This window comes from Equus asinus, chromosome 7, assembly GCF_041296235.1.
Source record: "Equus asinus isolate D_3611 breed Donkey chromosome 7, EquAss-T2T_v2, whole genome shotgun sequence".
Classification (NCBI taxonomy): Eukaryota; Metazoa; Chordata; class Mammalia; order Perissodactyla; family Equidae; genus Equus; species Equus asinus.
This window is the reverse complement of record NC_091796.1, coordinates 55,601,007-55,617,733: the sequence shown is the minus strand read 5'-3', so window position 1 is coordinate 55,617,733 and position 16,727 is coordinate 55,601,007. Positions and strand designations below refer to the sequence as shown.

Sequence of the window (16,727 nt, the reverse complement as noted above, 5' to 3'; positions counted from 1 at the left end):
TTCATAAATATAAAGTGGTTGCTATGGGCACAATGTAGGATACAAAAGTAGATCAAGAGAACTAACTTATACAGAAAGACATCTGTAAACTAAAGTGCTGTGTGGTTGTTAGTAGTTACTATCCCTGTCTTGTTCATAGTTGATGGGAGGAAGGGTGAATACATAAAAAAATTTACAATGAAAAGTGCTCTAATAAAGATAAGGACAAAGTGTTATAGGGAGTCCATTTTTGAGCTGAGCTTTGGAGGGCAAATTAATGCTGAAAGGGTGGACAAGAGGAAAACTGGAGAAAATAGGGGGAAAGTTACCTAATTGTTACTAAAAACCATTCAACTGTGTACTTGAAAAGGGTTACTTTTATGATAAATTACCTCAATAAAGCCGTTGTCAAATGACATTGTAGATTATAAGAGGGTAAAGAAAAAAGAGCTAGCTAATATTTGTGTAGTGCTCCACTGCCATGACATGTCTGACCTTGTTTTAACTTCACAGGACTCCTTTAAGCAGGTGTGATGCTCTTTTTCCTGTTTTACAGTTGTGGATATTAAGGCTCAAGTGTGTCCCAAGGTCACATAGCTAGTAAGTGGCAGACTGGGGGCTTGAGCCACTGTCTCTGACTTCTGTGCCCTAAATTACTCAAATTCAAAATATTGCTCCCAGATTATTCATATTTAGCATAAGTTGATAGCTGTTCAGCAGATGTTCCACTCGGCCAAGAAGACATCTCATTCAAGGCATGTTCGTGGCTTCTCCAAAAGCTCGTGATAAATTAGAGGTGGAGTTAGCCTTCTGGCCTGCCCCATGGTTCACTTGCCACGCTGTGTGAACGTTTCATAGGAAAAAGCCTGCGGTCAGTATATACTCCCACTTACTTTTGTGGTTTTGTTTTTGTCTTGTGGCTTTTGGGTTATTTTTTCAAACTTGTGGGTACTGGAGCTCATAAATGCCTAATACTAAGTAGTAGTATGAGCTTCGGTGAGTCACATAAAGAAACTTCAAGCTGGAGGAGTTATCTGTAGAGTGAAGACTAGCTGAGCCTATCTAACTCTAATGAGACTGTGAGTTAACACCCATCTAGAGGCGCGCCTGGTGTTCACACAGATTATCCTTTGTCATGTGGATATGTTTGTGCCAGGTTGGCTGTGAAACAGAGTTCCAAAGATTTCCATCAGAAGAAGTCAGACCAGCCCAGCCTCCACCCCAAATGTCCTGCCACTTTTGTTTTGTCTGCCTACTTGACTCCGAAGGAAGTAGCAGGCAGCTTAACCTCTGGACAGGATTCTGTGTGCCACTCCCTCCATCTCCTCCTGTGTTGTCCTGCCTGGCCTGGCCAGCCCCTCTGCTCCCTGCAGAGGCCTCTTCTTCTCCCCTCACTGGAGCTTGAGCTGGGTGTGTCTCCAGGTTCTGCCGTGAGCTTTACCATCCAAGACAGCGGCAAAGGTGAGAGGACCCAGCTCTGCACTCCACCTGCAGTGGGATGGCCTAGTGCAGGCCTGGAGTTGAGGATGGTCACTGGTACTGAGGAAGTGAGTCATTGTTTGACAGCTGCCTAGAGATGTACTTAAAAAGATGTAAGTGGTAGTCATTATTTCTGTTAGTGAACAGTTTGTGTAGGAAGAAGGACACTTGTGTGGGATCATAGTGGATGGGACAGCCCATCTCTGGCGCATTGTCAAAATCTGCGGCTTCATCTGTGTACAGACTGAGCTGGAGTTTGAACAGTGCAGCAGCTGGAGAGTAGGGATACAGGGCTAGGATGGAGAATGCTCAACTGAGTGTTCAAAATCTTGATTCCCAATCCTGGTTTTGTCACTTAGGAGCCATGTGACCTTAGAGAACCTGCTCTGAGCTTTAGTTTTCTTACCTGTAAAATGTTGTGATCCTACTCCATAGGGTGTCTGGGAAATGAGGCAATGAGGGCGAAATCTCTTAACTGTACCTAGCACATGGTTGATGTTCAGTATGAGTTAGTGTTACTATTTCAGCAGGATTCACGAAAGGCAGCCTGGAGTACAGGATTCTGTTGCTGATGTTCAGAGCTGCTCCATACGATGAGATGTCCTTTCATGGAGCCCCCTCTTACGGTCTGATTCAGCAATTGCTATAGTTGCTGAAGTATACGAGAAGGGGCTTTTTTTTTTTCTTTAGCCTTTCCTGAACTATTCCTGTTATTATTAAGAGAAGCTTTCCTATCCAGTCGTATACCCAATAATTAAACTCTGGAGTATCTTGTGAAATATCCATATGACCTAACTTTTAAAAGTACAGATGGTCTAGCCTTGTAACTACTAAGTTCTGGGTTAAAGCCAAAACAACCAGCAGTTCTTGCTTCTGGTCGCCTTACATAATCCAGTGGAACCCCTTCAACTCATCGTGAATTTGAAGTTTCTGAACCAGTGAGCACTGGCTGAGGTATCGTAGGGAACTTAGAGCAAGTGTAATACCTGGGCTCTGCCTTTGTGAGTTTATGGTCTTATGAGCGAGTTGAGACAAAAGCAAGAAAATACTCATGCAACTTCTCCCCTCATACACAACTTTGCAATTCTCATTAATATAAATTCTGCTTGATCTTAGGGCGGGAGCCAGCAAATTACGGCCTGGCCAGAGCCTTTTGCTCTAAATAAAGTTTTCTTGGGACACGCCCGCACCCATCATTACCTATTGTCTGTGGTTACTTTTGAGCTACAAAGGCAGAGTTGAGTATTTAGCACCATGACCTATGACCACAAGCCCTTTAGCCCTCTAAGGAGAAGTTGATCCACCCCTGTCCTGGTGGACCCACATGGGAGCTGTGGAGTGTAAGTGACAGAAGCAGATACTGCCCACCAGAGCTCTGGGTGCAGAACACCTGCTCACCTGAGCAGTGAGGATGGGTGCCCTGAACAGCGGCCAGGTGCTGCCACTGACTGGGGACGCTGGGGCCGGAAGCAGGTGAAAGGAGTCAGTTAAATTTAGTGGAGGGAATGAGTCTTGCGAGAGGCTTGTAAGAAGTGAGGACATTCTGAGATGGGTAGGACTGAAACCTTGGAGAAAACAGTGGGGCTGGAGACAAGGACTGGAGTCTGGCCTTGGGGACCCAGATAAATACAGTTAAAGGCAGCTCAAGTAGAGCCGAAAGCCAATCCAGAGGGTAGTAGAGATTTATTTGTGAAAAAGCTATTTAAAAGTTACTGCTCTTGTATGTGCTTGCGTGTATACATCTGCGTAGGTGTGTCCGTAGGGAGGAATTGAAAGCCTGCAAGACCTACGTCTCGTAAAGTAGCGCTGGTTAAAGCTGAGAAGTCGGGTGGGGTATGGAGAAGTGAGGAGCAGCTTTCAGTGTTATTTCATATACACCTGTGCTGTTTGAATATTTATGATGAATGGGTATTCTGTAATTAAAGAAACCATTCATGGATTTTTAACATTATAGGAATGGGCAGAATTTTAAAAAGCTTAAGTAAGGTGATTCTTGTGGTTATGAATAGCTCTGTAAGACTGGCCTGTGACCATGAGAGGAACTGTGAAGAATCATTATCATTCTTTGGACTTGGACCCCCAATCCTTCAGTGGAGCTTTGACAAGACCTGTTACTAGAGGCTCTGGGATGTCAAGTGACACTCAGACCCAGAGTCTTTGATCCTATTTGAACTGATAGTCACTCCTTTTCTTAAAGATTTTATTTTTTTCTTCTCCCCAAAGCCCCCCAGTACATAGTTGTATATTTTTAGTTGTGGGTCCTTCTAGTTGTGGCATGTGGAACGCTGCCTCAGCATGGCCTGATGAGCGGTGTCATGTCCATGCCCAGGATCTGAACTGGCGAAACCCTGGGCCACTGAAGCAGAGTGCGTGAACTTACCCACTCGGCCACGGGGCCGGCCCCAACAGTCACTCTTCGGTTTAACCCCAGAATGATAACTGAGAACTGCGCTCTGCAGTCCTTGTCACCCGGCTTTTCTCTTACATGGTGGAGGACATCTGAGCTCATGTTTTATTTCGGTAGTGGGCATAATACTTCCTTGCCCAGGTGAATGTTATTGATAGGAAATCAACACCAAGCATTCTCATATCATACATAGTAGAGGCAGCTTTCAGTGGACACCTCACTTTTGGAAATCAGATGCTTTGCTTAGGAAGGAAGCGTGTGGCCTGTACCTGAGGTGCCATCTTGGTCGTGGTGTCAGCATGTGCTTCTCTGACAGTCCGGAAATCTTAAGCTGCATCCGTCCTCTTCATCCATAAAGTCCTGACTGCCTGCTCTGGTGATTTGGAGACTGGAAATCCATTGGCTCGGACCACAGCTAGGTTCTGGGTGGGATACAGAGATGAACATGGCCCAGCCAGTGGTCCACTGAGGAAAGACCCTCTGTGTGGTATAAGGATAAGAGCTCCGGCTCCAACCAGCCGGGCCTCAGGTAGGATCTGACTCTGCCATTCCTTAAATGTGGCCTCAGATTTAAGGCCACTTTTAAGTCACTTTACCTATGTAATGCTCAGTTTCCTCATTTGTAAAATGGTGTTACTTTAGTAGGAGTCTCACAGATCTGAGGATGAAGTGAGATAATAGGGGCACACTTAGCCAGTGTCTGGACACTGGCGTGGAGGTGATGGCGGTGGTGGCCAATGTGATGGAGCTCAGGGAGGGAGGGGCTGTGCTTGGGTGGGTCAGGAAGCCGTAAGAGGGAGGGAGAGGTTGGAGAGTGGCCTTGACAACTAGCAAGGGGCAACGGGAGTGTAGGGGAGGGGCCGACTGGCATGAACAGTGCAGAGGCAGGCAAGTCTCACTTAGAGAGGAACAGAAGAGGTGGAAGAGTAGCAGATGGGAGTGCTCAGCAGAGCCACATGAGGCGTCTGGAGCTTGTCTCACAGGCTGTGGGAAGGGTGGATTGTAGGTTTCTGAGCATAGAAAACTTTGGAGCCATGGCTCGAGAAGAGCCAGGTGGCAGCTGTGCCTAGGAGACGTTGCTGAGGTCTGGATGGGAGGTGACGGGGATGACAAAGGATGGCTGTGGGCTCAGCCGGGAAAGGGCGTGGGAGACTGCACTGGGGAGCTTCCCCACGAAGGTTCCGAGCCTGAAAGGTGCCTCGGCTTTAAACCCTCGTGAAGAGGGATTGGTGATGGAGGAGGCTTTGGACGAAGGATTAGTTTCCTCTTGAGCTCCTGGGGTGGTCGGGCAGGTAGTTGGAAGTGCAGCTGGAGAGAAGGTGGGGGTCGTTGGAGGAGGAGCGTGAAATTGGAGCAGCATTTCTAGGCAGGAGCAGGTGAAGGGACCAACAAAGATGAGGTTGAAAATGTGCAAGAGAAAGGGGTGATGGGGGTCCCCAAGGAGGCTCAGGAGCGCTGCAGCAGCCAGGCCTGGGGTGCGAGACCGGCTCTCCTTTTGAGCTGTAGGCGAGAGGAGGAGATGGAGAGAGGGGTTTGAGGGCGGAAAGAGGCATCCCCCGCCGGTGCAGCCGTGTGAGTGAGTGCACACGTGCTCGTGCCTTACACAAGCAGGGAGCGGTGTAATGCCAGAGTGAGGACCTTAATTACTCGGTTGTATTTTATTGAGAGTCTCTGTCTGGAACTAGAATGTTCTGGTTTGAATCCTGGCTCTGCCGCTCTTGGACTAATTATTTAGCCTCTCTGTGTCCCCATTTGCTCGTCTGCAAAATGGGTATAATATCGCACCTCCTTCATCAGCTTGTCGTGAGGAATAATTGGGTTAATCTATGAAGAGCAGGTGAGCCGGTGCCTAGTGCACAGTCTATGGCTCAGAAGTCCCTTAGGCCCGTGGCTTAGGGCTGCTGCTCCTGGCAGGATGACTGGGAAGCAAACCTGAGAGCCCAGTCGAGCTGGTTTCCTGGGCCCAAAGACACTCGGCTGTTTCATTCCCTTAAGGACTTTGGAACCTCTTTGCTGAGGTCCCAGACGGCTGGAAGACATTGAGAAGAATTCCTTCCATTTGATTGTGTGGTGCTTTGTAGTTTGCTAAGTACTGCCACATCCAGTCCCTCATTTGATCTTCACACCAAGCCTGTGATAAGCGGAGGGTCCGGCTCAGTTCGCAGTAGGACTGCTCAGCGGGATGAAGGAACTGCTCCCGGTGCAGTCGGGCTCTGCAAGCACATTGACTAGGGGCCTCGTGGGCTCTGAGGAGCAGAAGCCAGGACTCCTGACCTCCCTGTGCCTCCCCCTTCTCCCCACACTTTTCTTCTAGATGGGTGGAAACAACTTTGCTTTGAAAAAGATGATGTGGATTATACAGGAGGATCTTTGTGACTGGGAACCTAACCACATTGGGTCATCTTCATTTTCTTCGATGGCGCCAAGCCCTGAGAAAGGGGAACTTAGAATCCAGACGCCCATCCTGTTTGTCATGCCAGAGTCTGGTTTTTTGGCTGGATTTCTCCCACTCTGGTTGGTGACATACCAGCGTGCCGCCAGGCCCGGACCTGCTTGCCCTGCTGGTCTGTTGAGAATGACGTGGGTTTAGGGAAGGGTGCCCTGTATTTAAATTACATGTCAACATCAGCAGTTAGTGCTGCCTCCTTAGTCTGTTTTTGCCTTTTCAGATTTCAGTAGATGGATAATGAACTTGTAGGTAGAAATCTAAAGAAGCAATACTTTCACTAGAATTGCTAGATTTATGGAAATAACGGTGATTCTTTTTATATAAGAATTTTGCACCTTCTTGCCAGAGGTTTGGTATGTGGTATTGTTGAATACTTGTCACTTCCTCCTTTGTTTCATTTCCCTCTCTTGTGGCCTAAACATAAGACTTTTAATGAATCAAGAGATGGGTAAGTCATAATTTCTGCTTTAAATTATCTGAAGAATAACTTCAGAGACAAGTTATATTGACCCCTTAGATTCCCCCCCCACCTATACATCCCAGCCTCCTGCCTGTTTCTTCTTTCATGATCTTAGGGCTTCAGGGACTGTTGTGGATTTGTATTTTGATGCTGGGAACCAACACAGGCTGACTTAGCTCCTTGCATATGTGTGGGTCAGGTGCCACTGTCACTGGAGAGAAGTCATGCTGTTGCTTCTATACAGATTTTTTAAAAAATGGCTTTTCTACCGGTTGTCTTGGGAGCCACGGTTGCTTCTCCAAAGTCCCTTGTTTCCTCAGGGGACAGATGATTGCAAGACCTTGCCAGCCTGTGGCCCCGGCCGGCTTGGTGGAGCTCGATGGCTGTGCTGACGCAATGATTCACACTGCGCTCTCCTCCCCTTCTCAGTTTTCTGACAACCTTGTGACTCTCACATGGGGAGTATGAGTGGCTCTTGAGAAATCTTTAGATAAAAGGTTTAAAGTTTTTCTTTAAAGATTGCTGAGGTGATTTTCCTTAAAGTTAGCACATTCCTTGCTTTCTACACATTTCTTGCTTTCTTGAGGTCAAGGAGTTCATTCTTGCTCCTTCTCACTTAGGATTTATCCTTTTTCTTACGTAGGGTTTATTGATGTTTGTAGTTTTGTTCTTCACATTACTCATGATGTGCTGATGTTAATTAACCTAAATATTTATGGAAATATTCTTTCATTAATTAGAGATTATATAGTTCCTTATGCAGCTGTGCAGAACTAATGCTGTAGTAATCGCAACCTCACATACTATCTGGCTTTCTTCCCTCTACACCGATTCCTAGTTATTCTTACTTGGATCTGTAGCTTCCTCTTATCAACAAATAAATTATTGGGAAGTAGAAATCATGTAAATAAGTCATTTCTGTTACCAGCTTCACTGACTTACTTGACAAGTCCATTTGGCCTATTTTAATTCGTATTTTACAAAATGTTAAACTAACCAGTGCCTCTTGTCATTGCTTCACTTTGCAGGTAACGTTGGGAAATTCTGTAATAGTGCATAAGTGGGCACTTTTTGCCGTTGAAATTTGTTTTACCCTTGCAGCCCTGATGAACTGAGTTTTGTGTTGACTTTTTCTAGGTGTTTTCACAGTCCTGTGTTTGGTATGGAGAGTGCGGAATTGCATTTGGAGATAAGAGGTACAATTGCGAATATTCTGGGCCACCAAAACCATTGCCAAAGGATGGGTATGATTTAGTGCAGGTAAGTTTGTCATGTTGGGCATTGGGAACACAAAATGCTGATTACGAGATCCTCTGTCTTTATACCTTAAATATTGTGGGGGTTGGGGTGGAAGTGAAACCATTAGGCTTAAATCTTATCCCAAACTCTTAGCTGTAACACGCAATGGCAGAGAAGATAACAGAACTCCAGAGGCTTAATTTTTCTGGGGCTGACTTCATGCCTTTCTCATAAAGTTTCCCACTCGCAGGTTACTATTTAGAGACTGACCTTGGTACCTCAAATGTTGCTCTTTGCAGGTTCTTCAGAATATATTGAAGTTAACTTATTTTGGTTCCTAGATTTTAGAACTTGAATGAACAAGGCTGCTAAGTAGCTATGACCCTCTTGTCCTCGGTTCACTTTACTGATTCTTCTGTTTTCTACTGAGAACCTGTGAACTTTGGCTGCTACCAAGATTCTGTTTTCTGTTCTTTTTTTTTTTTTTTTTTTAACCATCCCTGGTACACAGGGATATTAGAAAAGAACTGGAAAAATCAAGCTGAAAAGACTGGTTTTAGAGGCTTAAGTAACCTAAAATCAAGTTGACGTGCTGCCAGGTCTCCTAGACTTACTTGCTACTTTTATCAGAATTGTCATGGACATTTGACTTGGCCTGGAGTGACTAATGGAAATAGTAAATAGCATTCTGGTTGAACTTACACAAAAAACCTAAGAAGAGGTAAAGTGATTGTCAAGGGAGGAGAGTGAGCTGCTATTTATAAGAACAAAGTTAGAAATGTCTCTACTACCTCCACTTGTGAATTTGATAGCCTTTAAAAGAATTCTGCAAGAGCTTTGCAAACACGTCTGACCTTGTCTAACTAAAAAGGACTTATATGAATAAAATTGTCTTATTTCACTGAGGAATGTTTGTCCTTATTTAACTGTGATGCTCTGACATTCATGCTTTCCCACCCAAAGGAGCTCTGTCCAGGACTCTTCTTTGGCAATGTCAGCCTTTGTTGCGACGTTCAGCAGCTTCAAACGCTGAAGGACAACCTGCAGCTTCCTCTACAGTTTCTGTCCAGGTAGGTTGACTGCCAGGCAAACAGGAAAAATGGATTTTAGGCACTTTTAACCAGTAACGTTCTGATTTCTTTTGAAAAGTTTGTTTAGAAAGCAATCTTACGACTTCTCAGAAATAAAGAATAATTTCTGTTAAAGTAATAATTATCCGACTTGGTCCTCTTGCTCATTACATTCAGAGCTGATGCCTGGTCTTCCTCTGAGGTGTCTTTACCCCGAAGGTGTCTGCACTGTGGACTGGCCCTTTCAGACTTGAGCCTCTTTGCGCTGTGGGCAGGAGAGGCTCCTGGTGGTGGTGCTCAGGTCTCTGACCCAAGACCCTCATCCATGCAGTCCTCTGCATCACCTCCCTCTCCTCACCTCCCCTGCTTTGCACATGGTTCTCTCTTCCTGGGGTGACGTCATATGCTAGAGTCCCAGTGCTCAGGAGAGCTGGCCTTTGGGAACTATTAATCAGCTTGGCGTAGTCGGCTGCTTTTGTCAAAATTAGCTTACTGTCCAATCTGTTCCCTGTGACTGGGGCAGTGGAGAGACTTGCATTGTAGATATTCTTCTCTAAGCTCAGCCAGCAGTTCTCAGAGGTGCAGAAGAACAGCTGGTGGTGGTCTTTGGAACAGCACATGATGATACCGTTCTGACTTTCCCACACTTGAGCGCCCTGGTAAGGGTAGATGGGAAGGACGTCTGCAGAGGGAAATACTTCTCTGTGCAGGTGCTGCTGCAGGTGACGGGGTGCAAGTGGGCGTCTGCTGAGGAACCCCGGCTTTCCAGAAATACACAGTGAAAAACCCTCACTAAATTTTTCTTTCAGGACAATGTACACTACAGATCTTCCTTGACTTACGATGGAGTTACTCCTGATAAACCCATCGTAAGTTGAAAACATTGTAAGTCAAAAATGGATTTAAGGGGCCGGCCCCGTGGCCGAGTGGTTAAGTTCGTATGCTCCACTTTGGTGGCCCAGGGTTTCGCTGATTCTAATCCTGGGTGCAGAGTTGGCACCGCTCTTCAAGCCATGCAGAGGCAGTGTCCCACATGCCACAACTAGAGCGACCCACAACCAAAAATACACAACTATGTACTCAGGGGGGTTTGAAAGGAAAAAGGAAAAATAAAATCTTTAAAAAAAAAAAAAATGGATTTAATACCCTTACCCTGCTGAACATCCTGGCTTAGCCTAGCCTACTTTAAATGAGCTCAGAACACTTACATTAGCCTGCAGTTGGGCAAATCATCTAACACAAAGTCCATTTTGTAATACAGTGTTGAATGGCTCACGTAACTTATTGAATACCATACTGAAAGTGAAAAACAGAATGGTTGGATGGGTACAGAATGGTTCTAAGTGTATGGGTTGTTCACCCTCGTGATGACGTGACTGACTGGGAGCTGCGTCTCGCTGCTCCTGCCCAGCATCACGAGGGAGAATCTACCACATATCACTAGCCTGGGAAAAGATCAAAATTCAAAATTCAAAGTATGATTTTTACTGAATGTTTATCCTTTTTGTATCATCATAAAGTCGAAAAATCTTAAGTTGAACCATTGTAAATTGGGAACTGTCTGTATAATAATAGATCAGGAAGTTGAGAATCTAATCAGGCCACTGTACCCTGTGGAAGGCTAGTGGATGTTGATAGAGCTAGGTTGGAGCCATCACTCAGTCAGAATACATTTATTTAGCACCTACTGAGACATTATGGACATAAACATCAAAAGATAACCAAGTTTTCCCCGTGTTTTCAGAGGTAGCAGAGTTTGATTTATAATAGCAAATAATGAGAAGCTGCTGTGTGGAATATTATGCAGCTGTCAAAGTAGACGATTTTAAAGGTAGTAACATGGAAAGAGGTTTGTAATTTATGGAACATGATAAAAAACTGTGCACCCTTAGAGTGATTTTTGTTAGAATGGTGTAATTGTCATTCCTATTTTTGTCACAGTAAAGCACAGGACTCCTGAAATAGTCAGTGTGCATGTCTGCTTCTTCACGAGGTCAGAGGGTTTGAGGGCTGGGACCACAGCTTCCTTGTTCTGTGTCGTGTCTGGTCGCCTAGACTGGATCAGAGCAGAGAGTAATCTTGATTGATTGTGTTTTGAGAATGCAAGTCTAATGAAGTAACAGCTTTTGCAGATAACAATGAACCAAAGAGGAGAGTTCTTTTGCTGTTTAACTGGTCAACATTCAGAACTTAAACTTTGAACCTGAAGGACAGCAGACAGCTTGTGGTTCTCATGAAAACCCATGTGCTTCTGAAGTACGTGCAGCCGGAGAAGGCCACTGGCACTGTTGTTCTTTTTATCTTCTCAAGTCACGGGGAATCCTCTTGTGTTCAGAGAAGGCCTGGGGATTATCTTGGAGCTTGGAAGACAGCCTTTCAATAGATTATAAAGTGAAAATTCTAATGTGTAAATCTAATTTTTTCTCCTTTTTTCTTCTTAATCAGAATTGTCACCATGCTCCTAAGTCCTTTTAGCTTCAAGACAAAGAAAACGTCTGTAAATTATAAAGTGAAGAATTCAGAGAAGCATTTTTCTCTTTTTGAAATTACAGCTGGACAGCATAAATATAGTAATTAGGGCAGTCTTTAAAGAGGTGTCTTCTTTCTTTCTTTCTTTTTTTTTTTTTTTTTAAAGATTTTATTTTTTCCTTTTTCTCCCCAAAGCCCCCCGGTACGTAGTTGTGTATTCTTCGTTGTGGGTTCTTCTAGTTGTGGCATGTGGGACGCTGCCCCAGCGTGGTCTGATGAGCAGTGCCATGTCCGCGCCCAGGATTCGAACCAACGAAACACTGGGCCGCCTGCTGCGGAGTGCGCGAACTTAACCACTCGGCCACGGGGCCAGCCCCTCTTTATTTTTTTTAAGATTGGCACCTGAGCTGACGTCTGTTGCCAGTCTTCTCTTTTGCTTTCTTCTCCCCAAAGTCCCCCAGTACATAGTTGTATACTCTAGTTGTGAGTGTCTGTGGTTGTGCTGTGTTGGACGCCGCCTCAGCATGGCCCAATGAGCGGTGCCATGTCCGCGCCCAGGATCTGAACCAGCGAAACCCCAGGCCGCTGAAGCAGAGCGTGCAAACTTAACCACTTGGCCTCGGGGCCGGCCCCAGGTCTTCATTTCAACATGAGATTTTAGCTTTAGAATTGCTAGGTTTAATATGTCCTTGTGGTATTTCATTTGTCACTTTACAATAAATTTTATATATTGTTTGTCTATTTTAAATCACCTTTTTCCTGGCCCTGTTATCTGTGAGATCATACAAAATATAGTTTACTTTTTCTTTAGATGTCCGTCCTGTTTTTATAACCTAATGAACCTGTTTTGCGAGCTGACATGTAGCCCTCAACAAAGTCAGTTTCTGAACGTTACAGCAACTGAAGACTATGTTGATCCTGTTACGAACCAGACGAAAACAAATGTAATAGAATTGCAGTACTATGTTGGCGAGAGTTTTGCTAATGGTAAGTAAACTTTTAATTCTTCTTCTTCTACAGTTGGTATCAGGACAGTGGATCAAATTGTTTTGTTGTTGTTGTCCTGTCAGCTGTGTGAAATGACAATTTTTAGTTCTGTTGGCCATGAAATGCGAGTTGTTGCTTTGCTTGTATCCTAGAACTTGAGCTACAGGCTGTGGCACAATCTCCTTAAAGTATTTGCTTTAACTGCTTCCCAACTGTAAGTTCCCATATGGGAATTTTTAGTACAGTCGTCCCCCCTTATTCTCGGGGGATGTGTTCCAAGACCCCCACTGCATGCCTGAAACCACAGATAGTACCGAACCCTGTATGTACTATGTTTCTTCCTATACATACATAGCTGTGATAAAGTTTAACTTATAAATTAGATACGGTAAGGGATTAACAGCAATAACTAATAGTAAAATAGGACAATTATAGCTATGCAGTAATAAAGTTATATGAATGTGGTCTCTCTCTCAAAATATCTTATTGTACTGTACTCACCCTTCTTGTGGGGATGTGAGATGGCACAGTGCCTGTGTGATGAGATGAAGTGAGGTGAATGACTTGGCATTGTGATGCAGCAAATTTTCTACATAATATTTTCAGACCGTGGTTGACCGCGGGTAAGTGAAACCAGGGAACGCGAGACCTCAGATAGTGAAACTGTGGATAAGGGGGGACTACTGTATGTGCACCTTTACTTCTGTACATTTTAGAGACCATTGGAACTTTGGTTCTAGTGGACGTGAACTGTGTAGCTTCATGAGTTACTGCGAGACTGAGGAGCAGGGGTGGAAGGGAGAAGTAGCTGGCAGAGGAGAGGAGATTTCGACTATGAAGAAGCAGATCACCGTAAGGGAAAGGAAGCAGGTAGAACAAACGGGAGAAAGGGTAACCCCAACAATTAGAAATCATAGAACAATCTGGAAAAGACCATATAATGCTTGTTGAAAATGATTGAAATGAAGGAACTCTGAAAGAATAGAACACTAGGGAAAAAGAACAGATTAGAAATAGAACCAACTGGATCTATTAATGAGAAATCGTCATTTAAGTGGACTAAAAGATAAACAGCAGATTAGACAAAGCTGAATAAAGAATATGCCCAAGATCAATCTAAAATAAGAGAAAAAGAATTCAGCAAAGTTGTTGACTATAAAAGCAATATACAAATTTAATTGTAATGATCAGTTAAAAATGTAATAGAAAAAATTTTAATAGAAAAAAGATCCCATTTACAAAAGCAATAAAAAGTAAAGTTCCTAGGACTAAACCTGCCGAAAGATGTGACCTAAAAGACAACCTGACTGATGGAGAGAGATCATTCTGTCTAGAAACAGGACTGTGCATGTGGAAAGTTGATACATACCAGGTGTATTGTCACATCGTTAAGGGAAAGGGTGGGCTGGTTGACTAGCGGAGTGAGGAAATTATTATGTTCATCTAGTTTTTATTTTTCCATATCATACTAAAAATGCATAGATTAAAAATCCTAATTTTGGAAATATTTAGGAGTAAATATAGAAGACCTTTATGACTTAAGTGTAAGGAAGGATTCTAGACAAGAGAGGAAAGGCAGAAACCATAAGTGAAAAGGTTTATAAATATAAATCAGTATCTAGAGAAATCACTGAAATGCAGATTAACAGTAAGCTACCATTTCACACATCAGATTGCCGCAAATTAAAAAGTTGTCAATTCCAAATATTGGTGAGGATGTGGAGCAATAGGAATGTCAATATGCTGTGCCACTGGTAACCATAACTTGGTGTGAGTGTTTGAAAACCATTAGAAAAACTATTTTGCATTACCTGGTAAAGTTGGAGATAAATATACTCTCATTCCAGTAATTCCACGTATAGATGCTTGCCTTCAAGAAATCTTAATGCATAGAAACAGGGAGACCATTTAAAAACATTCATTGTAGCATTTTTGTGATCATGAAAAATTGGAGATGTCAAGGGAATGAGAAGACAAGCACATACTGGGAGAAAATATTTACAAAAAGACATCTTATAAATGAGTATTATGCAAAATATATGAAGAACTCTTAAAACTCAATGATAAGAAAGCAAAGAGCCCAATTAAAAATGGACAAAAGACCTGAACAGACACCTTACCAAAGAAGGCATATGGGTGGCAAATAAGCATATGCAAAGATGCTTGACATCATGTGTCACTAGGGAATTCCAAGTTGAACAACAATGAGATATCAGTGCGTACCTAATAGAATGACCAAAATTAAAAACACTGACAGCACCAGATGCTGGTGAGGGTGTGGAGCCACAGGAACTCTCATCCGTTGCTGGTGGGGATGCATAATGGTACGGCCACTTTGGAAGACAGTTTAGCAATTTCTTAGAAAACTAAAAGTACTCTTACCATACAATCCATCAGTCATGCTCTTTGGTATTTACCCCAAAGAGTTGAAAATGTTTGTCCACACAAAAACCTGAACATGCATGTTTATAGCATCTTTATTCATAATTGCCAAAACTTGGAAGCGACCAAGATGTCCTTGAATAGGTGAATGGATAAACTGTGGTAAATCCTGACAATCGAATATTGTTCAGCGCTAAAAATAAGAAACTTTAATAAATGAAAGATGCCAATCTGAAAAGGCTACAGACTCTATGATTTCAACCATAAGACATTTGGAAAAGGCAAAACTGTGGAGACAGTAAAAAGATCAGTGGTTGCCAGAGGTTGCGGGGAGAGAGGAATGAATAGGAGGAGCACAGAAGATCTTTAGGGCAGTGAAACTATTTGATACTATAATGGTGGGTACATGTCATACATTTGCCAAAACTCATAGAATGTACAACACCTAAAGTGAACCGTAAAGTAAACTATGGACTTTGGGTGATGATGATGTGTCGGTGTTGGTTCATCGATTGTAATAAATGTACCACTCTGGTGCTGTTGATAGTTGGGAGGTTGTGCTTGTGTGGAGGCAGAGGTTATATGGGAACTCTGTACTTTCTGCTCAGTTTTCCTATGAACCTACCACTGCTCTAAAAAATAAAGTCCATTTTAAAAAACAAAAATTAAAAAAATTGGAGACACCAAATGCTAATTAAGAGGAGAATGGGTAACTATATTGGAGCATAGTCATAGTCTATGATGGAATACTTAAAACCGTTAAAATGTATGAGTTAGAATTATGTCAGTCATGTGAATGACTCTTAAAAAATATTGACTGAAAATAAATACAGAAAACGTATATAATGTTTATATTAAACAGTATGTATTTATGGATACAGTATATCATAAAAGTACACAAACATGCATGGGAAAGATAAACATCAAATTCAAGATTGGTTATATTGAAGAAGGGGGGATGCTCGTAGCAAGGGGCAGTCAGGGGGCTTCACCTGTATCTATAGTGTATTTTTTAAACTATTGAGGCAACTGGTGTAAAATAGTAATATTGATATAGATGGATGAGTAAATGAGAATTATTGTCCATATTTTCTGAATGCTTGAAATATCTAATAAAAAAAAAAAAACCTTGAAAACCAAATGGTGAGATGGAAGATATGAGGGAATTACCCAGGAAACAACATAGAATTATAAAGATCTGGAAATCATTAAAGAAGTGATATGTGGGATGAAGTGAGAAACTCCAGAAAAAGAAAAGAGAGCTAGGGAGAGACAACAAGCAAAAGGATAATGGCTGAGGACTTCCCAGAATGGATGAGAGATGAATCCTCAGAGTTAGGAAAAGATAATGAATCCTTAAGCCAGATAAATTAAAAAGAAATAAAATATACAAAAATCAGTTTTATTTCTATACACTTGCAATGTACAATCTAAAAGTGAAATTAAGAAAAAATTTCCTTTTACAATAGTATCAAAAAGAATAAAATACTTAGGAATGAATTTAACAAAAAGTGTAAAACTTATACTCTAAAAACTATAACATTATTAAAAGAAATTGAAGAGAATCTTAATAAATGGAAAGACATCTCAGGTGCATGGATCAGAAGACTTAATATTGTTAAGATGGCCGTACTGCCCAAATTCATCTACAGATTCCGTGCAAACCCTATCAGAATGCCAACTGATTTCTTTATAGAAATTGACAGGCCTTGATTCTAAAATTCACTTGCAATTGCAAGGGATCCAGAATAGTCAAAACAATCCTAAAAAAGAAGAGCAAAATAGGACTCATTCCCAATTTCAACA

The 16,727-nt window shown here is 42.7% G+C and overlaps 1 protein-coding gene across 1 annotated transcript in view; it reads left to right on the top strand.

Moving 5' to 3' along the window:
- Positions 1-16,727, top strand: part of NPC1 (NPC intracellular cholesterol transporter 1) — a 48,402-nt gene that overhangs the window by 3,601 nt on the left and 28,074 nt on the right. Inside the window, exons 2-4 of the mRNA XM_044773530.2 lie at positions 7,912-8,034; positions 8,977-9,083; positions 12,364-12,539. Of these exons, the coding sequence (XP_044629465.2) occupies positions 7,912-8,034; positions 8,977-9,083; positions 12,364-12,539 (406 nt within the window). The remainder of the gene's footprint in view (positions 1-7,911; positions 8,035-8,976; positions 9,084-12,363; positions 12,540-16,727) is intronic.